We start from the raw sequence: 23,041 nt of genomic DNA on the forward strand, positions 1-23,041 counted from the left end.
TCACTAGTTTTAAGTCACCTAACTTATAAGTCAGGTGACTTTCTTTTTTGCATGGGTCCCACCATCTTTACATAAAAAAGCAAGGTGAGAAGGTGTGCTTAGATGACTTATAAGTCAGGTGACAACTAAACAGGCATGACTTATAAGTCACTAGTTTTAAGTCACCTGACTTATAAGTCAAGTGACTTATTGGAACCAAACAGATCCTAAATGTCGCAATTACTATATTACCGCGGGTGATATTATGAGTGGATCGATGTGGCTCCCAAGTCCCAAGTGCCGCCGCTGACCCTCTGCTGGGGACAAGTCTGCGTGCGGGCACTGTGGTTAAAGTTCCGTCCGTAATAGCTAGGAATATGATTTGACCTTCTTTTCTTCTAGAATGCGCATTGATGTGCGTATCATATAGTATTAAAAAAGAAGAGGGGTCAATCGATGTAGCGACCTGACTCGAATGGATCAAGTCTCTGTGCTTAAGTGTCATCCCTGGATCGGTATGCTGACACACACAGTACTCGAAGAATTTATAACAGAGGTAAATCACATGTATAAAGTAACGTAAATACTATTACCTCAATCCATATAGCGGAAGTAACAAGGTTGTGGATTCCCATCAACCCAACGGCAAAGTTGAGTGTAGAAATCGTAACCCTAACATATCAATTACTCGTCGTAAGATAATCCTGCAACATGAGACGTTGCAGCCACAGAGGGTCAGTACATTGAATGTACTGGCAAATTCACACCATAGAGAATGATGAATAAAGGCTATCACTACATGCATATTTGGCTGGTGGAAAAGCTCTATGGTTATAAGGTTTTTGCGAAAAGCCAATTTTTCCCTACTGCAAAGGAATAAATTTTATTTAACTATCATGGTGGTTGTTGAACATTGAGAATGGTTGACAGCATTCTCAATCTCAATTAAGTAACATCATTAAACCCAACAATATTCATTTAAAGTAACATGACGAGATCAACATGATATTCAAGTACTAGATACTCAAGTTGTCCATAACCGGGGACACGGCTAATCATGATTAGTTTGTTACACTCTGCAGAGGTTTGCGCACTTTTCCCCACAAGACTCGATCGCCTCCGTTTGGTTTCTCGCACTACATGGTGTTTGAGAAGACGGATGACCGAGACACAGTCTTTCAGAAGCGCTAGCACCTTACGATGGATAGACCGGTACACCTACTTTCCCCTACATCTGCTAGTCTACCCTGTAAGAGTTCGCACGACTTAGTCAACTATGCCAAAGCCCATAATGGCTTGTGGCTGCACACGGAAGTTACTAGCATGAATGATCTTATGATCCCTTTGAGCCTGGGTGGCGGTCCGAAATAAAAACAGGCAAGTCCTGATAGACATCAGGTGCCTCAATCCACCCAGATGTGTGTTTAAGTTGCCACCTTAGGTAAACCATTAAATTATCAATCTTATATCTGTCATAGATATCACTCACCCAATCCACGTCTACTAGCATAGCATGGCATAATAAGCAAGCGTAGAAGCAACTCCCAAAGGTTTCATAATAATACAGGTAATAGGTACTACCTCATCTACTACTTCCCATCCCACAATTTAATTAGATCCTAATCATGCAATGTGTGAGGATTGGTCTAATGCAATAAAACTGGGTTGTAGAAAAAGGTATGATCAAAGTGTGAACTTGCCTGCAATGTTGATGAAGATGATTCGCACTCAAAACTCTTGATAGATCTACTCGTCTCACTCCGGTCAATCTATCGTAAGCAAGCAATAGTAACCACACATAAGCAATCACTCAAAAGATCAGAAAGAACGAAGAAGACGATTCGGAAAACATCAAAACCAAGCAAATAGCTCTTGCAACATAAAACAATTTCTAACAGTATCAAAATTATGTGAATTTGGCCTTATTAGAAAGTTTAGGTCAAGAGCTTCGATTTGCAAAAAGAATCAACTCAAACGGAGCTACGAAACTCAAGTTATGATCAAACAAAGTTTGAATTCAAATCTGACCTAATTAAAAATTTTAAACTTTTCAAAAACATGTTTGAGTTGGATTACTGGATAGAGGAGATTGTAACGAAGAAGTGGGCGTTGGTTTCGTTGGATTTGGACTAACGAATAAAAAGTTATGATCGTTTGAAGTTCAGGGACTAAACTGTAAATAAAGTCATCACAGATAGGCCCCCGGCCGAAATTAAAAAGAAAAAGAAAAATCCTACCGAACGAACGTTCGCTACAGAAGCATATGCGATGAAAACCGTTCGCTCCAAAGGTTTAAACTACGGACGTTTGCTAAATAGAGAATACCTATTCAAAAATAAAAAAACAAAGCCGATCTAATCCCAGCCATCTATTCTAGATCGGACGAACGAGAGGATTCCGGTGGCTCACCACGGCGGTGGAGGTCGCTGGTGACGAAGAAGAAGAAGGCAGCGGCGTCGGGGTCGTGGGGGTGGCTGCTCCGGCGGTCCTCCGGCGTGGCCGCGGGGTCGGGGAGAAGCGGCGCGAGGTGGTGAAGCCGATGGCGGGGTCGACGCTCGGCTGCGGCGTCGGAACAGCGCGGGGCTTGGCGACGGAGCTCGTCGGATCTCGCGAACTCCGGCGAGTTCGTGTGGAGCGCGGGGAGGGTCTCGGGCCTTCCAGTTAGAGGCAAAACGAGGCCGGGGCCTGACTATATATAGGAGGAGCGAGGCTTGGGCGAGGGGCAAGGTGGAGAGGAGAGTCCAGGGCGGACTCGGCGTCGGCCGGCGTCGGCATACAGGAGAAGGACTCCTGCTGCCTTGCGGGAGGAGGAACAGGACGCGGGGCCCACCTGTCGGCGTCCGCGGGAGAGAGAGGGAGGGAACGGGTGACCGGGGCAAAGGCGGTTCGCGCAAGGGGAAAAGGCCATGGGCCGATTCGGCTGGGCCGTGGGGCGGAGAGAGGGAGAGAGAGAGAGCAGTGCTGGGCTTCGGCCCGGCACTGTTTGAAGAGCTTTTTTTTTCTTTTTTTTAAAACACAGACAAATGAAAATAAAACAAAAGCAAATAAAATATTATATAGGCATATAATATATCAAAATTTTCAAAAAATTATTTTCTACGACATGAACATTTTTATAACTTCAAATAAAATCCACACAAATTCAGATAAATCAAAGAGTGCTTCTGATCTAATAAAATCTAGTAAAAATCATTTTAAAAAATACCAAAATGATTTCAGATTAATTTTTCTCCAATTTTCTGTTGTAGGGAATCATGTTACCCTAATTTCCATATATTTTATTTTTGGAGAAAAATAATTTGAATAAAACTCAAATAAATCCAAATTGAAAAATTAAATTCAAAAGAACTTTGAATTTAATTCTTTGAAACTCCCAACTCATATTTCTTATAATTTGAAGAAGTCATTTTATCTTCTCTCATGGAAATCATTGAGTTGCATAAAGTTCCAGAATTGAAAATATTTTCAAATGAAATTCAAATATTTTCAACAACCCTTGTCATTTAAATAAATGGAAGAAGTCATGTCATCTTCTCTTCAGGGTTTTGTGGTGAAAAGAATTTGAATTCATGGAGATCAGAAAACAAATATGAAAGTTTGGGAAAGTCCTTTTATTCCCTCTCATTTAACTTTCAAAGAGTTTTCGAATTCACTCACTTTCAGTCAATCAATCAAACAATCAATCAACTCTATCTATTTATTATAACATTCCAAAATTTAGAATTTTGGGATGTTACAAACCTACCACCCTTAAAATGAATCTCGTCCTCGAGATTCGGAGAGGCTAGCAAGAAAAAGTTAGGGTTTGGGGTCTCCTCAAAATCCATCGATCGTCTCCGGGGTCTGGGGTGCTACCACCCTTAGAAGCATGGCTACAGCTCCATCGAAAACTCATATACTTCATCCATATTGTTAACAGTGTCGGTCTTCTCAAATCCTCGGAAAATTCCTTCTCTGGCTCTTCCAGTAGTGGCATAACCTTTTCCTCAATTCTTTTGTCTTTCCTCTTGGTAAGGTTATTCCGATATTGGGTCTTCTTAGCTGACGGGGCTGGCGCCAATACTAAACAACTATCGATATCTCATGGTGGTCAACAATTTATGGTTTCTCCTGCAGGAAATGGGTCTGGGTTGATCCTCACCGTATAACCGACGGTTGGCAAAAAGCTGCCGTGTACAAGGGAAGAAAAAATTGCTATACCATTCTAAGGTTTAAATAAGGTCTTCATCGTCGTCTCTCTACTATAGGTAAGTCACTCAGATTTACCATTCCATATAGCAAGGCGAATAATAAGAGTAAGTCGGTATGGTGATCAATCCATCCCGCACCCAAATCATTACCTTGTATAGGGTTTAGCGAATCTCACATTGTAACACTCGGTCATCCTCACAAGCATTGCAGAATTTCTCTTGTCGACGAACGAAGTTCGGATATATCCATAGATTCTGCAAGCCAGGCAAACATCTATCGTTCCTTCACAACTCTCAGGTTTTGCGTAAACTCCTATAAAATTGTCTGTCGACAAAGGTATATCCTCTTCCAGGGTTTTTCCTTCAGCAAGAATGTGCTTGCTTCTTGGCAGGTCCTGGGGCCTGTGGTTATGGCACACCTCATCACTTGTAGTCCTTGAACTTATCATCGGGCAACTTATCGTTATTCCAACATCTAACTTCCAGCTTCCTAGCATACTTAGAATCCATCCAATTATATTGTCTTCTTCCTTCTATTGGCACCAAACCAAGACGTGAGTACTCAGACTTGTCATGGGGTTGCCATTGCTCCATATTACCAACATCATACCTCCTTTATATCCAATAGTACTTCATCTCTTCATCCTCGTGGGGTATCCCTCATACCGAGATAAAAACTTATACTTATGAAGTCCATATTCCACTTCGTGGAACATCATTATCCTTTCCAGGGTCAAGCGTCCTTACAAGGGAATATTGGCCATCTCTGCATGGCACTTCTTCAACTGGGAAACGTGAAACACATCTTGAACTCCTGACAGTCCTTCGGGTAACTCCAACTTGTAGGCCACTTCTCTCATACGCTCCAAAACTCGGTATGGTCCTACAAATCTCGGGGCTAACTTTTACCTTAAATCCAATTCGTTTAACTCCTTGCAGAGGGAACACATGAAGACATGCTCTGTCTCCAATTTCATAGACTACCTCCTTGAGTTTTTGAGTCTACATAACTCTTCTGCCTGGACTGAGCTACCTTCAGTCTATCTCGAATCAACTTAACATTCTCTTCTGACTCCTTTGATCACCTTTGGTCCAAACAACTGACGGTCTCCAACTTCATCCCACATACTCTTGGGGCATCACACATATCGAGACAAAACTCGTATTCATTTTTGTCCGAAATCCACTCAGTGGAGTATCCTTATCTTTTCCAGGGGTCAATGGTTCTTACAGGGTACTACCACCCTTAAAATGCACAAACCTTCCATAGACCATATTTCTCTTATCCTCAAAAATGGTCAAAATCCTTCTTCATAGAGTAACAACTCATAAAATCCATATCAGTACCAACGATGCTGCTTTATTCATTCTCAAATGATTTCAATCTCTCGCTTCTCCATTACATGTCTCAACTCAACACCTCAATATAAAAGAAAATGTTCTCACTTCTACTACTCCATTTCTTTTGTTGCAAACTCAACTATCTAGCGCAAGTTTCCTTCTCCTTGGGGCATTCTCTGGCAAAGTGCCCTGCTCCATTACAACTAAAACATATTACTTCTGACAAGTATCGAGGTTTCCTTTTTGGGCAACTTTTGAGGTAGTGCCCTGACTCCTTGCACCTGTAACAGGTGATATGACTCAGGTCCTTCCTGGAATCCAATCGGTTTCTCTTCCTGGACTTTTCCATTCCAATCAGGGCTTCTATTTCCTGTGGGTCATACTCTATTTCGTCCGTCGGGAATTCTACTAGATCCCCATTCATACAATTCTGGGAGATGTGTCCTTCTTCTCCACATGAATAGCAAGACTTGGTGCAGGGTTTAATTGGTTCTTCTTTGGGTGTGTCCTCCACATCTTACTTCATCACGGGTTCTTCTAAATTTTCCATAAGGGCTCCTCTCGTTGCTTCTTTCTTCTGATGGATGGTTCTTTGTACCATGGGGTAAATGTGACACTGAGCAGGGTAGTGGGTAGTCCCTTCACACAAGAAACAAGTAATTTGCCTAGTTGGGCATTCTTCAACTTGGTGACTTCCTTCACAATTAGGGCATTCATCCTTGTGTTCTTTATGGGTGTGTCCGGTTTCTCCACAAATCTTGCATGCACCATGTTTCTTCATATCCTTTCCATAAGGTTTCAACTTCTGGGACACAAACCGAGACTTTGGCAAAGTCAACTTAAATTCTTTCCAAGTGGTTACTCCTTGCCATCCATTCATGGTTTGGTACATCCTCCACCAAGTAGCAGCACCTCTTTCAAAGCACTGAAGAGCATGCTGGGTCATATCATGTCCAACTATAGGGTTATTCTCCAAGTGATCCTCCATGTTCTGAATCCATCGGTCGGTCTCCAATTGACTCATTGGTCCCAAAAATACAAGCTCATCTCCATTCATCCTCTATTGGGTCCATGGGTTTGGGGTGAGATAAGAGAGATCAAGAGGGATGCACACAATACAAACAAAAGTTTTTGAAAAGACAGATTTTATTGTGGCTGTCGGAAAAACAACAAACAAATGACAGCTCACAAACATCGCATCTAACGTAGGTATATAACAGGGGTTTGGTCTTCTAAAGGTCAATAAATCTTCAACATCTCCAAACTCTTCAAGCCTTGTTCATGCCTCCAATGGCTTCTTCCGATCATGCTTGTCTTTTTCAAGTTCTTTTGCCAGATCAATCTCTGTTGGCGTGAAATCTCTTGTGACATCCTTTAATATTCCGGAGTTGCATTTCAAACTTCTGGTTTCAACATCCTTCACATGAACCATGGTCATACTGTCCTTCAGTTCCTGACAATTCTCCGGTATCTCGAGGTTGTAGCTCCTCCAGCTTGGCTACTCTCATCTTCAGGATCCTGAGTTCCTCATGAAATACTTCCTTGTATTATACGACTTCCTGGAGCTCCACCTTAAACTTCTTGATGTAATACTCCAGACCCTGGTGATATACCGGCTAGGGCTAAAACTTCATCTTATTCTAGGTGCTCCATCAGCCTTCTTCCATCAAATCCATTCTGAAGACTTGCATCCTTAACTCAGCACGGTGACAATAGCATTAGCGGGTGATGACATCACGGATAACCATGTTTCTGCTCTTATCATTTCCATGAGCTACCATTCCATAGTTGATATCTCCTGCCTTAGGGTTTTCAAAACTTCGAATTCTCATGCTCCTTGTTTCAGTCTTTCTCCGATACACCTCGATCTCGGGTATTGACAACTTCCATAGTCTGCCAAGTTCCATAAGGGTAGCCTTCCTAGGTCATACAAATCTGGGAATTCTTCAGAGCCTACAAATTCCACTTGTCTTCGGTTGCACGGAAAATACTCTTCATTCTGAAGTGGTCTCGGTTGTCCGATATCTTGTACATCTTGGAGTAGTCTCATCAGTCGAATCTTTGTGTGGTCAAAAAAGGGGAAAAGGGGTATGGTCTCACTAAAGAGAAATTTGAATAAACTCAGAAGAGAAGAGAGATAAAAGATCTTTTTGAAAGGGAAAGTTGTAGAGAAAAATCTTTGCTATGGGCTTGCCAATTTCTAGGGTCACGTCCTACAGTCAACATGTGCTCTGATACCACCTTGTAGCGACCTGACCCGAATGGATCAAGTCTCTGTGCTTAAGTGTCATCCCTGGATCGGTATGCTGACACACACAGTACTTGAAGGATTTATAACAGAGGTAAATCACATGTATAAAGTAACGTAAATACTATTACCTCAATCCATATAGCGGAAGTAACAAGGTTGTGGATTCCCATCAACCCAACGGCAAAGTTGAGTGTAGAAATCGTAACCCTAACGTATCACTTACTCGTCGTAAGATAATCCTGCAACATGAGACGTTGCAGCCACAGAGGGTCAGTACATTGAATGTACTGGCAAATTCACACCATAGAGAATGATGAATAAAGGCTATCACTACATGCATATTTGGCTGGTGGAAAAGCTCTATGGTTATAAGGTTTTTGCGAAAAGCCAATTTTTCCCTACTGCAAAGGAATAAATTTTATTTAACTATCATGGTGGTTGTTGAACATTGAGAATGGTTGACAACATTCTCAATCCCAATTAAGTAACATCATTAAACCCAACAATATTCATTTAAAGTAACATGACGAGATCAACATGATATTCAAGTACTAGATACTCAAGTTGTCCATAACCGGGGACACGGCTAATCATGATTAGTTTGTTACACTCTGCAGAGGTTTGCGCACTTTTCCCCACAAGACTCGATCGCCTCCGTTTGGTTTCTCGCACTACATGATGTTTGAGAAGACGGATGACCAAGACACAGTCTTTCAGAAGCGCTAGCACCTTATGATGGATAGACCGGTACACCTACTTTCCCCTACATCTGCTAGTCTACCCTGTAAGAGTTCGCACGACTTAGTCAACTATGCTAGAGCCCATAATGGCTTGTGGCTGCACACGGAAGTTACTAGCATGAATGATCTTATGATCCCTTTGAGCCTGGGTGGCGGTCCGAAATAAAAACAGGCAAGTCCTGATAGACATCAGGTGCCTCAATCCACCTAGATGTGTGTTTAAGTTGCCACCTTAGGTAAACCATTAAATTATCAATCTCACATCTGTCATGGATATCACTCACCCAATCCACGTCTACTAGCATAGCATGGCATAATAAGCAAGCGTAGAAGCAACTCCCAAAGGTTTCATAATAATACAGGTAATAGGTACTACCTCATCTACTACTTCCCATCCCATAATTTAATTAGATCATAATCATGCAATGTGTGAGGATTGGTCTAATGCAATAAAACTGGGTTGTAGAAAAAGGTATGATCAAAGTGTGAACTTGCCTGCAATGTTGATGAAGATGATTCGCACTCAAAACTCTTGATAGATCTACTCGTCTCACTCCGGTCAATCTATCGTAAGCAAGCAATAGTAACCACACATAAGCAATCACTCAAAAGATCATAAAGAGCGAAGAAGACGATTCGGAAAACATCAAAACCAAGCAAATAGCTCTTGCAACATAAAACAATTTCTAACAGTACCAAAATTATGTGAATTTGGCCTTATTAGAAAGTTTAGGTCAAGAGATTCGATTTGCAAAAAGAATCAACTCAAACGGAGCTACGAAACTCAAGTTATGATCAAACGAAGTTTGAATTCAAATCTAATCTAATTCAAAATTTTAAACTTTTCAAAAACATGTTTGAGTTGGATTACTGGATAGAGGAGATCGTAACGAAGAAGTGGGCGTTGGTTTCGTTGGATTTGGACTAACGAATAAAAAGTTATGATCGTTTGAAGTTCAGGGACTAAACTGTAAATAAAGTTATCACAGATAGGCCCCCGGCCGAAATTAAAAAGAAAAAGAAAAATCCTACCGAACGAACGTTCGCTACAGAAGCATATGCGATGAAAACCGTTCGCTCCAAAGGTTTAAACTACGTACGTTTGCTAAATAGAGAATACCTATTCGAAAATAAAAAAAACAAAGCCGATCTAATCCCAGCCATCTATTCTAGATCGGACGAACGAGAGGATTCCGGTGGCTCACCACGGCGGTGGAGGTCGCCGGTGACGAAGAAGAAGAAGACAGCGGCGTCGGGGTCGTGGGGGTGGCTGCTCCGGCGGTCCTCCGGCGTGGCCGCGGGGTCGGGGAGAAGCGGCGCGAGGTGGTGAAGCCGATGGCGGGGTCGACGCTCGGCTGCGGCGTCGGAACAGCGCGGGGCTTGGCGGCGGAGCTCGTCGGATCTCGCGAACTCCGGCGAGTTCGCGTGGAGCGCGGGGAGGGTCTCGGGCCTTCCGGTTAGAGGCAAAACGAGGCCGGGGCCTGACTATATATAAGAGGAGCGAGGCTTGGGCGAGGGGCAAGGTGGAGAGGAGAGTCCAGGGCGGACTCGGCGTCGGCCGGCGTCGGCGTACAGGAGAAGGACTCCTGCTGCCTTGCGGGAGGAGGAAGAGGACGCGGGGCCCACCTGTCGGCGTCCGCGGGCGAGAGAGGGAGGGAACGGGCGACCGGGGCAAAGGCGGTTCGCGCGAGGGGAAAAGGCCATGGGCCGATTCGGCTGGGCCGTGGGGCGGAGAGAGGGAGAGAGAGAGAGAGCAGTGCTGGGCTTCGGCCTGGCACTGTTTGAAGAGCTTTTTTTTTCTTTTTTTTAAAACACAGACAAATGAAAATAAAACAAAAGCAAATAAAATATTATATAGGCATATAATATATCAAAATTTTCAAAAAATTATTTTCTACGACATGAACATTTTTATAACTTCAAATAAAATCCACACAAATTCAGATAAATCAAAGAGTGCTTCTGCTCTAATAAAATCTAGTAAAAATCATTTAAAAAATACCAAAATGATTTCAGATTAATTTTTCTCCAGTTTTTTGTTGTAGGGAATCATGTTACCCTAATTTCCATATATTTTATTTTTGGAGAAAAATAATTTGAATAAAACTCAAATAAATCCAAATTGAAAAATTAAATTCAAAAGAACTTTGAATTTAATTCTTTGAAACTCCCAACTCATATTTTTCTTATAATTTGAAGAAGTCATTTTATCTTCTCTCATGGAAATCATTGAGTTGCATAAAGTTCCAGAATTGAAAATATTTTCAAATGAAATTCAAATATTTTCAACAACCCTTGTCATTTAAATAAATGGAAGAAGTCATGTCATCTTCTCTCCAGGGTTTTATGGTGAAAAGAATTTGAATTCATGGAGATCAGAAAGCAAATATGAAAGTTTGGGAAAGTCCTTTTATTCCCTCTCATTTAACTTTCAAAGAGTTTTCGAATTCACTCACTTTCAGTCAATCAATCAAACAATCAATCAACTCTATCTATTTATTATAACATTCCAAAATTTAGAATTTTGGGATGTTACAATCGATTAGAGCAACTCCAACGCGGCGATCCATTTCATCTGTCGCCGTCCGTTTAGATCGTCGTGGACAAACGTGATGGCCCAACCCGCCGACTCATTCTCAAATGACGTCCGCGCAGAGCCATTTTCAGCCCAAAATTGGGGCTAAAATGCATCGACGCGGATGCGCCGCGCATCCTCTCAGTGTCCACCCTCTGCTCCCCCGTCGGTGACACCCCTAGCCACCATGGGGATCTTCTCCGGCAAGAACAAGGGCAAGAATATGGTGCGTTCTCTCGGTATCCACAGCGTCCCCATCTGGCGGCCGGCCAACTACCTCCCACATCTTTATTAATGACACGGGATGACCGCGGGCCCATGCGTCAGCAATGGCGGGCGGCCTTTTTTAATCCTAGTGTGCGGGATGAGGGGAGGGGGGCATGCTCATCCTATTCCAGACGCCCATCCCCAACTAGCCACCCTCTGCTCTCTCGTCGGCGACAACCCTAGCCACCATGGGGTTCTTCTCCGGCAAGAACAAGTGCAAGGCCCCCGTCGGCCCTTCGCGCGCGCTCCCCCAGCCTCCGACGGCGTCTTCCCGCCAGCCACATCATCGCATTAGTGTCGAAGTGCACTAGGCGAAGTGGCACTGGGAGCACTGCATCCCCCTCCCCTACCCCGACGCCACGCTGCCACACGACTTGCACTTGGATCCGGAGAGGATTCCAGTGCCGGCGGTGCCACGGGCGGCGCGAGCGCACGCTGAGGAGGTATGGCGTGGCACCAGCGGCAGCAGCTGACGCCGGAGCAGCGCCTCAACCCCACGTACGCATAAAACTCTCCCGATTGGGAGGTCTAGTTCGCGTTGGAGCATGAGGAGCAGCGTCGGTGCGGCGTCCGCGACGTGGAGGTTGGCACCCTGCCTCCCCTCGTCGTGCGCGATGAGGACCAGGAGGTGGAGGACCAAAGGAAGGAGTGGTCTGGTCTCTAGATGTTGGGCTTCAGCGCGGGGCCGACAAATTCACTGTTTTGATCATTTTGGTTAACTTGAGCATAATATGATCCTATGTGCAAAAGTTTTTTGGAGCTGATCATTTTATACCATCACTTTCTTTGGCGGTAAGATAGCACATCCTACCACCAATGCTTTTGACAGTAGGACTTACCTACACTGTCACGCCCATTTGATGTGAAAAGACCCTACAATCATGGTCTTTGTCGGTAGGCACATGCATGCAATGATAATAGAGGCACGCATGCAATAAAACAGAGATGAAGACCCTACTGCCATAGGCTATGGCGGTAGGGTAACACATCGTACCGCCATAAGCCATGGCGGTAGGATCTTTTTACGCATAAAATGGATGTGACAGGTAAGTCCTACCGTCAAAGGCCTTGACGGTATGATATATTACCCAATTGTCAAAGACAACGGCGATAGAAAAAAAAATCAGATCTGAAATAATTTTGCACCTAGAGTCAGATGCTGCTAAACCAATGAAAAAAGGGTCTAAACAGTGAATTTGGCTGCGCGGGGCACTCCCCTTGTGTGTCCCAACAGAACTAGCTAGGTTCCAACTCACAACAGAAAGAAAACAGAACTACTAGCTAGGTGAGCAACAAGCTGCGGTTGCGAGAGTCGAGAGGCAGGCAGGCAGATGAGATCCACTGCTAGCCAACGACTTGGCGCGCAAATGCTAGCGTCAAGGCCGCAATCTCTGCGGCGAGCAATCCTCTCTTTTGGCTGCTGCTACTAGCTGGCTCCTACGTAGGACGTAGCTAGGACTAGTAACCGCACTATGTAAGGCGCAGCCCGCAGCGTGGTGTCTGTTGGCGCTGACGCCGACGCCGCGGGGCGTGGAAGCGCAAACAGTCGAGAGGAGACCATCCATTCCATGGATCCTATGGGCACTGTCAGACACGTGTTTCTCCCCTGGATCGATCATTACTGCAAGAACAGGAAAAAACTTGACAAGAATTTGTGATGGTGCCGAATTGTATTCGATAGCTCGTTGCGTACAGGTGCTTGCTTGAAGCTTGGTCCGTCGTGATCGGCGAGCTGCACCATCAGATCACGGTGATTGAAGCTTGCGTGCATGGTAATGGTTGTGTTTTTACCTGCTTTGCAGATGCCTGGCTAGGTCATGCTGCATCCGCGTTTGGGACAAGTGCATGCATGATTGATGCACGAAGGCCGCGATCAAAACCCTCGGTTTCAGATCAAGAGCTCACGGTGAAAGTCCCAGGTCCAATCCATCGAGTCTACCCCGGCTAGCATTTGGCTACTGTGCTATTGTTGGCGTTGCAATGCGTACGCCAAGCGCACAGCTCGACGGAGACATGAATGCTAGCTAGTCCATAACATCATATTATCACGGAGGAAATAAGATCGAGCGACCGATCAATAATGTGATAATAAAAGACAAAAAAAAAGGTAATAATTGATCCGGCCGGGCGGGCGGCCCATGCAGCACCGCTGCACGGGCACGGTATGGGGACGACGTGGAACGTACATACAGCACCTAGAAACAATTAAAGCTAGCTGTGAGATGACATGTACGAGTGCGTGAACCCATCGGTCGGCAAGCCGTCCATACACGCAGCAAACGACGGCGTTTCTGCAGAAACGGACGAACCAAAAGGATGAACCGCATCCGCATGCATGCATGCATACGCAATGACGCGAGTGCGTACGTATGGCTGCCGCCTAGTTCGGTGTTGCATCCCGGGCGATTTGTTTAATGTTATCCTGCCGCGCCGTCTCTGCTTCAATTTTGGCGGTTTCATTTCTACTCCTACGTGCGGTTTCTTTCTTTGACCACCAACATCAACATGGTCGGTGCTTTTTTTTCATCAGGATGTAAGAAGGACGTATGGTTTCCCGCAAAAAACACAAGTCGTATGGTGCAGTGAGCTGCTTCTCCCACGTGACCGGTACACGAGCGTGGAGCCCAAACGTACCACTGCTGCTGCACCATCCGGCATGGTCGAGGACAAGCCTTGTAGTTTCCTCTCTCTTGCCTTCCCTTGCCCAAGGGTTGAGAGCGAAAGGACACACATGCATCTCGTTTTACATTCTCCGTCTCCGTCCGCCAACCGCACGTACGGCCGCCGGCTGACTGACTTAATTTTGACCCGCCAAAGCACGAGGAAGTCCGGCACATGTCAAGAGAGACGCATCGCCAACCCCACCGTGCACCGGCGGTTATTTAGATATAATAAGCAGAGCACGCGTAAAATCCACCCTATCCGTTTGCTGATTCCACATGAACGCACGCACGCACACGCTCCACAAGATTGATCGACGATCCCCGACTGCCTGCACGGAACACACTTCTCTCAAGCTGAATGCTAGCTGCAACAGGTCGTCATGTCATCTATGATCTATCCGGCTCGGTCTGTTTCTTGTTTTTGTTTTTGAACAAAGCTTGGTCGCGCATGAATGCGAGGAGAGGGAGACGTGCCCTTCTCTCCCTTTGAACAAAAACTCCAACTACTAACAAAACAAGAGCCGCCCGCCCACAGCCATTAATTTCCTATGCACACCAGTCCAGTACAGAATGCTGCGTGCCCATCGGAGCCACAAAAGGGGAAGCGATAGAGTGCAACAAGTTGCTGATGAGTGTGTAACACTAATGCTACGACTGAGTGCACCTCATGAATCATTCATCTGCATCCTGATGCTGGTGTTTCAAGAAAAAATACTACTCCCTTCGTTCCTAAACATAAGTCTTTGCAGAGATTCCACTACGAACCACATACAGATATATGTGGATACATTTTAGAGTGTAGATTCATTCAGTTTGCTTCGTATGTCGTCTATAGTGAAATTTTTAGAAATACTTATATTTAGGAACGAAGGGACTACTACGTAACAATCATGCAGGCGGAGGCAGGCGGCTGCTCGTCACGCAACACATGAGTCCAACAAGACGTAGTACAAAGAAAGAGGCCAAAGAGATGGACAGTTTATTATCTATCTGTCAGATAAGAAAGAAAGAAAACATGTGGCTGGCTGCCCAGTCTCCAAAGGCCAGGATAGAAAGCTTGCGGCTGTGAAAATAACTCTGCGCCACCATGGATGGGATCCACCGAAAACGCCCTCCCGGTCCAGGCCGGCCTTGGAAGTTGGAACTTCTCGCCGTCACGGATGGCAATCACCACAAAAGAGCAAAACCAGCGCTGTCCGTCCGTCTTGCTTGCGCTGATGCTGCTAGCACAGCACCAGTACTGCCGCTCCTCCATACTAGCTGAGGCCGTATGTACATCTGTCTCGGCCTCATCGAAATCGCAGGGCCCAAGGATAAGCAAAGCCTTTTTCCTTCCTCATGAAAAATGTGCATGTAGTAGTGCGGCCTAGCCATGGTGCAGTCCAACGTCTCATCATGTTTCTCCAAAGCTACTAGTACTAATATTTCAAAAGCTAATAATTCTTCCAAGGTCGTACTACCTTCGTCCTGGTTTATTCGTCCTCATTATACCATGTGTCAAATTTTGATCATATATTTAACCAACAAAATGTTTATGCGCGTCATAAAAAAGTATACCTTTGAAAACTATGTTCAAATATGAATCCAACAACATAATTTTTGTTGACATGCATTAATATTTTGTTAGCTTCATATTTACTCAAAATTTATTACAAATTACGGAAGGGGCCAATAAACCAGAACGGATATAGTACTACCATTTCTATGCTCCTGCCAAAGGTGGACCTGCGTCCTCCACCACGAGTCTCGCACCAGCGCGGATGACGTAATCGACAGCCAGTCTACCATTTCTCTACCAAGCAAAAAACAAAGGTAGCAATAATTCAGGGATGAACCTTTCCACTTTTAAAAAATAAAAAATTCGAGAGTACGTCAATGGCGCAGGCTTACGGCAGATTCCACTTCCATCTTTTCACTTCATATTCATGTGCATAACCATGCGGCTATCTTTTTTATTTAGAGCCTTGAGATTCCACGAAATCAGCTTCTAGTCAACTATTCAACCTCTCCCGCGCCCTTAATTTAAGTATGCATTTAATTTTGACTCCATTTCCGACCGAGCGTCAAATTTTACGACCAGAGGAAACCCAGCCCATCAACGTGATTGTGCCAGTTGCCCCACAAAAAGCTCAATTTTCACTAGGACACACTAGCCCATCAACGTGATGTATTTTGAAACAAAAAGATTATAACACCAGAAAATGTCATACATGAACTTTCACAAAATGGCCATGCATTAGAAGTAAACTTGTCATATCATGAAACAAAACAAGGAAACTTAACAAATTATTCTACAAAAGCACCGGAAATCTAATTCGGCTCTTGGGAGTATATGCTCCCGCGCATCAAAAATGCTTTTTGCAAATGTCAAAAGAATTTGAGAAAACATGGATGGGCATCACTCAAATGCTACCTGCAATTTTAGGGGAAAGCTTAAGCATCTTGTACTGTGCAAAAAAAAAAGTCAAACGCCAAATGTTACCTCCAAGTGTTGCACTTAATTTTCTTTAAACACTGCTATCCCGCTTCACATGAAAATTATGAAGCACCCTTGGTATACTAACAAGAACATCTAGAGAAATAATCATGATTTTTAAATTTAAGGGAAAGCTTAGGCATTTTGCACTGTGCAAAAAAAGTCAAACGCCAAATGTTATCTTCAAGTGTTGCACTTAATTTTGTTTAAACACTGTTATCCCGCTTCGCATGAAAATTGTCAAGCACCATTGGTATACTATAATAGCATGAAACAATAAAAAATTATTGATACGTTGCAGATGTATCATGTATCGCTCTAGGTTGTGGCAGTTACATACTGAATCTCATCTAAACATCCATCGCTACTCCATGCCTACACTTTAATACAATTGCCTTTGTTCAAGTTACTCTGCTTGCTACAAAAGTGCTACTTGTACCGTTACTATTGCTATCATTGCTACCATATTGTTGCGCTACTACTAAACTGCTGCAAGGAAGTGATTCACAGGTGTGGTTGAATTGACAACTGAGCTGCTAAGGCTTATAAATATTCTTTGTCTTACCTTGTGTCGAATCAATTAATTTGAATCAAATACTTCCCTCAAAGACTATTTCGACCCCTATACTTGTGGGGTCATCAATGAAGTACCGAGCTTAGGGACATGGTGTTTTTTAGCTCAAGCTCAAATGAGCTCGAGTGAACAGTAAAATCCGAAAAAAATTAAAAAAGACTTCTGAATTTTTTAGTGCAAGCATTGACAAAAGTTCTCAGTGCTCACAAAATTTCATCACGAAATAACATTCGTGGAAGTCATACAAAAAAATGATCCTCCAAAAGTGTTATTTTCGAAAACATTTTGTGAATGTTTCCACCAAAAATGTTCACATTTTTTTGAAATATTTTACATTTGTTTGGATTTTACTATTCATCGCGAGCTCAAATGAGCTCGCGAGCAGAAGATGACTTCCACTAGCTTAGTTGTTAATGTTATATGCTTAGCTAATTTTTATACGCACAATATGAAATTGGTGGTGTTGCGCCAACATGGCATGTCATTGGTGATATATATTTCTAGTTGTGTTGGACACGTGGCACGCCATTAGCACATAGTTATTGCTCATGTGCGCACAAACGCCATCAGTAAAAATTATCACTCACGCTATATTGGTGGTGTTGGGTGCCAACGCCACCAAGGCTCTTTTTGCCACACCACTACTAGGCTTTTTCTGCACCAGTGCTACATGAAACTCATGTGAAATATACACAAGATAATTGTCTTTAGGGATGGAAGAGTTTAGAACAAATGGGGAGGTTTGTGATGTGAGAATTTGTGCACATTGTGCATTGTACGGTAAATCGTAAAGTAGAAAAGAAATTGCAATTCAGTTAGAAGATTTCTTTTTGGAAAATTTAAGTATGAAAAATTCTAAAACAAAGAAGAATTGCATGCATTTTGATGTTTCTGTGTATGATGCATTGTAAATCGTGAAGTAAAAAAGAGTGTCATTTCATTCAGAAGAGAAATATATGGATAGTTAAAGCATGAAAGGTTTTAGAACAAACGAGAAACCCTTGTGTTTTGGGGTTTGTTCATTGTGAAATATTTTCAATAGTACATGTGGCAGAATTTGTTGTTGTGCAGATGATATCCAACGGTCAATAGTGTCCGAATTTGCTATATTTGCACCGGCAGATTGGCTTCATCCAAAGACCTATTTTAAAAATTATACATATGCTACAGAGCGATCATAATCATTGAAGAGCGTTTTGTTGGCAACTTTAGTTATCGCGTGGATGTCAGTACGATAAATTTTGATGAAAATCAGAAGTGCAGTGGAGTTGCCGTGCTCGACCGACCAACATAAATTGTCATCAAAATCACTCTCAAATATCATGCTCCCAACAATACGGCCGCCGGAACGGATACCTAGGAACGGAACGGATACGCCGCCGCCGCCTGGGTACTAACAATACGGCCGCCGCAGCAGAGCACCCGGCCGGCCCACATGTCAGCGGCCCATGTGGTCGTACTCCATCCCCGCGTCCACCTCTATAAGTTGAGCACCGCATCTGCTGCCTCCCCTGAGCTCCCAGCGTCCTGAGAGGAGAGCCACAGACTCGAGCGCCCCCCCATCCTCATCCTGCTCCCTAACCAAGAAGCGAGACGACGGTGACCAGTCCCCAGAGCGCACTCCCACACCATGGATCTCCAGACCTTCGTGCTGAGGGTGACCATCCACTGCCATGGCTGCAAGAAGAAGGTCCGGAAGGTGCTCAAGAGCGTCGAAGGTACCAGCGTCGCCCTCCTTAATTCTCCTCCCGCCGCTGCATTTTCGGCTTAATTAGCTTACTAAGTGGTCGTCGCGCGTTTTGGTTGGGGTGCTCAGGCGTGCAGGACGTGAAGGTGGATGCCCAGCTGCACAAGGTGATGGTGACCGGCACCGTGGACGCCGAGACGCTCATCAAGCGGCTGCACAAGTCGGGCAAGCAGGCCCTGCCATGGCAACACACGCCTGCCAAGAATCCCGACCCTGCGCCGCCAGCCCCAGCCGACGCCCCCGCGCCGGCCGAGGACGGCAGCAAGGATGCTGCTGTAGCGGAGAAGAAGCCGGCGGAGCCTGTGAAGGAGCCGCAGGCCGACAGCTCGGACAAGAAGCCGGAGCAGGAGACGGCCCCGGAGAAGAAGCCTGAGGCGGAGAAGGAAGCAGAATCTGAGAAGAAGGCTGACAAGGAGGAGGAGGCGAAACCAAGCGACGAGGCAAAGCAAGACGGCGGCGAGGGCGAGCCCAAGGCAAAGGGCGCCGAGCCCGCGAGTGAGCCCGCTGCCGCCGCAAAGGAGGCCGGCGGCAATGACGAGGCCGAGGCGAAGAAGAAACAGAGCAAGCCCAAGGACGCCGATAGGTCCCTGTCCCCAGCGCCGGCGCATGCGCCGATGCACGCGCGCCACGAATTCAACCCGTACGGCGCGCCACAGCCGGTGATGAGCTACAACATGGCGCAGCCGAGAGCGAGCGTGTCCCACTACGCGCCGCGGCCGGAGCAGGGCTACTCGCTGCAGCAGCAGCAGGCCGGGTACTCCTCCTCCTCCATGATGCAGCACCCACCGGCGCCGGCGCAGCAGGCCTACTCCCAGCAGGCGCAGCCAATGCAGCAATGGTCGCCGTCCTACCTCTACATGCCGTACCCGCACGCGTCGCCGGAGTCCTACTACCAGGACTACTACAGCCCGCCCGGGACGCACGCGGCGCCGCCACCCCTGCCGCCGCTCCAGGACTCGTACCGCCTGTTCGACGACGAGAACCCCAACTCGTGCAGCGTCATGTGATCGATGGCGGCTCCGGCCACCGCCGGAAAAGTAGCCAGAGGCGGCCTCATAATCGTATCGTAATAGAGACCTCTCTGGTTGTAGGTAGAGACAGTAGCTTGTTACTCTCTTCGATTGGGAGGTCAAAGCTCTCCTTGACCAATCCTTTTTCTTTTTCTTCTTCTTCCTCTTTAATTTCTTCTTCTATTATTGCTACTATTACTGTTCTAAATAGAGCATGTAATTGTAATGAGAGAACCTTTACATGTAGTAGTAGCATCAATGAGATCTTCCACCCTACTAGTACCACTAGCATTTTGTATAATCTAAAAAGACATGAGAGAGAGAAACATAAAAGAAAACACGGATTATATATTATACAGCTAAAGAATCTTCTCTAGAGGAATTAATTACTCAGTCCCATAATATGCGTTTTTGACACTATTGTAGTGTCAAAAACGCTCTTATATCGCGGGACGGAGGGAGTAGTAGAAAGGTCGTGGTCTGTGCTCCAATCCAATCATGCATGTCTAGAGGATATCCTTGCCGATTCTTGTGGCCAGCTCCCGAGCAGCCTCTGACGATCGATGAGGCCCAATCACCTTCCCTTTGCCACCGATCAAGTTAGCACGATAATGATGTTTAATTAATTAGTGTGATGGCTCAGCAGCCCAACTTGTTTAGGTTGGTGCTCGGGGTGAGGCCAAGCTGGCCGGTTTGTCTGAAGCCTTTTCATATAGCTCATCGGTCGCTCATGCCGAATGGTGTGGTGCTGGCCGGTTTGTTTGAAGGCTCTTGAATATAAGCAAGAGGGCTGTGCTTGCCCACATGTTAATGATTTGATTTACCCATGCTGATCTCAGCCTGGGTGATCATGCATGATTTATATATAATGCTGGTACAGTAATAAGATACTGTTATGCTCATTAGAGTCAGCTAATCTGGTTTCATTATTGTGGGTTGCGGGGGTACCATATATATAATAATGGAAAGGTGGTGGACAAATCGTGCCTTGCTTCGTTGTTAGTTAGCCACTGGGGACGGATTAGGACAATGCATGGAGGTATAGAGAGAGAGATGCAGGACAGATGGTGCACATGGCATGCCGAGCACCGAACAGCTAGCGAAAGGTCCCTCACATTTCGCAAGTTTTGATATATTTTTCTGCATTTTATTTTGGGGCGAAATAAAATGTGATATGCGAAATGTCTTGCACGAAGATGCTCTCCATCCATCTAATAGTACAAATAGCGCCAAAACACTGCATACATAATGCCTGGACAGCGGTTCAGGTAGCGAAAGAGCGTCCACCGCTACCCACCCAGTTCATCATCATCATCGTCGTCCACGAGCATCGTTCGGTTCATTGCCGTCTGGATTCTGATCGTGGCACGCGGACAAGCGCAAATCCGAGCCATGGGGCCACTGAATCCATCCCGTTTCGGTGCACATTCGGCACGCATCACTGCTTCCTTCCTTCCTTCCACAGCGTTTATCTGCTCGTCGTCACTGGCGCTGAATGGGTGTGGGTGTGGGTGCACAGCGAGTGGTTGGCGCAATAGGCTCGGCCACCATGCATGTTTCCTGGGATGGAATGGACGCAACTTTCTTTCCAATTTCACCTCTCCGTCTTCTTTTTCTGCGCGCGCTCCCCTTGATTTTTCTCTCACTGTCACACCCATGGAAAATGGACGCTCTCGTGTATATATGTACGTACAACACTCTACGTGTCATAGCGTCAGTTTCCTTGGGCCGCCCGCGCAAACGAGTCAGGTCAGATCCGCTCCCCGAGAAACTCGAAAAATGTTGAAGCTGCTGCTGGAATGGCAAAGAAGATCCTTGGAAGCAATCTCATTCTTTTTCTTCACTTTCCGTGGCTTGCATCATGCCAGCCACCACATGCTCGTGAATCGATGTGGTTGAATGGTTACAGGTATTGTGGTATTCTCTGTCCATCAGGGTTCAAATCCTGATGCTCGCATTTATTTTTCGATTTATTTAAAATTTTCGGTGATGCACATTCAATGAAAGGAGACGTTTCCGTCTACGACGAGGTGTCTACTGCGATTTTATAAATTTCGAGATGATATGCCGGCTCAGTCTTTCGAAAGTGCTCATAGAGGTAGGGTGTGCATTCATAGGGATGAGTGTATGCGCGTGTATGTGAGCGCTTGCGTCTGTACCGTGTTAAAAAAACCATCACATGCTCCATCGGCGCCATTCCGGGCCTCCGATGCACGAATCATCTTGGTTTCGGTTAGAGCATCTACATCCGCCAGCCGCTAAGAAAAACTGAGATGGACGGGCTCCTCATGTCGCTCCTACACACTCGAAGCAACCGACACCTCTCATATCCAATCCAAATCTGAAACAGATATGGGGTGGCTGGGCGCGCCAGGTGGGTCCACCATGTTGGGTTGACAGCGGGTTCCCACACAGAAACCCATCAGTTTGACGGGCTTCTCCTCCGGAGCGGGTGTGGACGTATTCATGCCTCCGCGTGGCACCGTTCCAGCTCACCGTTCGAGGGCCAAAGTCCGGCTATTTAAGCCGGACAGCGACCCCCAACCCTAGCCGCATCCATTTCCATCCATCTCCTCTTCATGTCGTCACCCCTATATTCACTCGCCGTCCGCCGATAGCTATGACCCGACAGAAGGCGACGACATACGCCATGCTCACGTCGGAAGCGGCGCCTTGAGCTATTTGAGAAGATTCAGGCGTGGCACGAAGCTCGAATCAAAACCGGCCTGCCTCTGGACTCGCTGGAGTCGGGCAAGGAGGAGGCGGAGGCAGAGGTCGAGGCAAAGCAGGATGCGGCGCCGGAGGAGGACGAGGACGACGACGCAGGAGAAGCGTATCCGGCGCCTCCGGCTGCGAGCTTTGCCATGGCAGAGTACGAGGTGGCCCAGGCGGAGGATGCAACGGAGCAGTAGGCCATCCTCGACTCCATCCAGTCGAAGGCCGAGGTGGAGGCCAACCGCCGCTTCCTCTGCCAGCGGGGCGCAAAGTTCCATGAAATCTTCGCCGGGATAGTGTCCGACGAGGAGCTGAAGATGCGGCAGGAGGCCATCCACCCAGAGATAGGGCCGTGCAGCATTGCCGGCATGGAGGCCGTTGGCATCTTTGACGATGGCGAGTACTGTAGGCTAGCTTAGATTACCTATGTAGTACATAGATTTTATTTTGCATGCTTTGTATGGATTTTAGGTATCTAATATGAGGTAGTTGAATGCAGCGAAAAAAATTTAG

The 23,041-nt window shown here is 45.8% G+C and overlaps 1 protein-coding gene across 1 annotated transcript; it reads left to right on the top strand.

The window, feature by feature from the left end:
- Positions 1-18,552: 18,552 nt before the first annotated feature.
- Positions 18,553-20,092, top strand: LOC125507700 (uncharacterized). Its single transcript, XM_048672184.2, has 2 exons — positions 18,553-18,774; positions 18,873-20,092. Exons 1-2 carry the CDS (start codon positions 18,687-18,689, stop codon positions 19,808-19,810), a joined length of 1,026 nt encoding a protein of 341 aa, XP_048528141.2. The 5' UTR covers positions 18,553-18,686; the 3' UTR covers positions 19,811-20,092.
- Positions 20,093-23,041: the final 2,949 nt, after the last annotated feature.

Source organism: Triticum urartu, chromosome 5A (genome assembly GCF_056163025.1).
Source record: "Triticum urartu cultivar PI428250 chromosome 5A, HENAU_Tu73, whole genome shotgun sequence".
NCBI classification, from domain to species: Eukaryota; Viridiplantae; Streptophyta; class Magnoliopsida; order Poales; family Poaceae; genus Triticum; species Triticum urartu.

Coding starts and splice junctions, on each gene's coding strand:
- LOC125507700 (XM_048672184.2), top strand. CDS start 18,687: ATGGATCTCCAGACCTTCGTGCTGAGGGTGACCATCCACTGCCATGGC. Junction 18,775..18,872: donor GGTGCTCAAGAGCGTCGAAG/GTACCAGCGTCG, acceptor TGGGGTGCTCAG/GCGTGCAGGACGTGAAGGTG.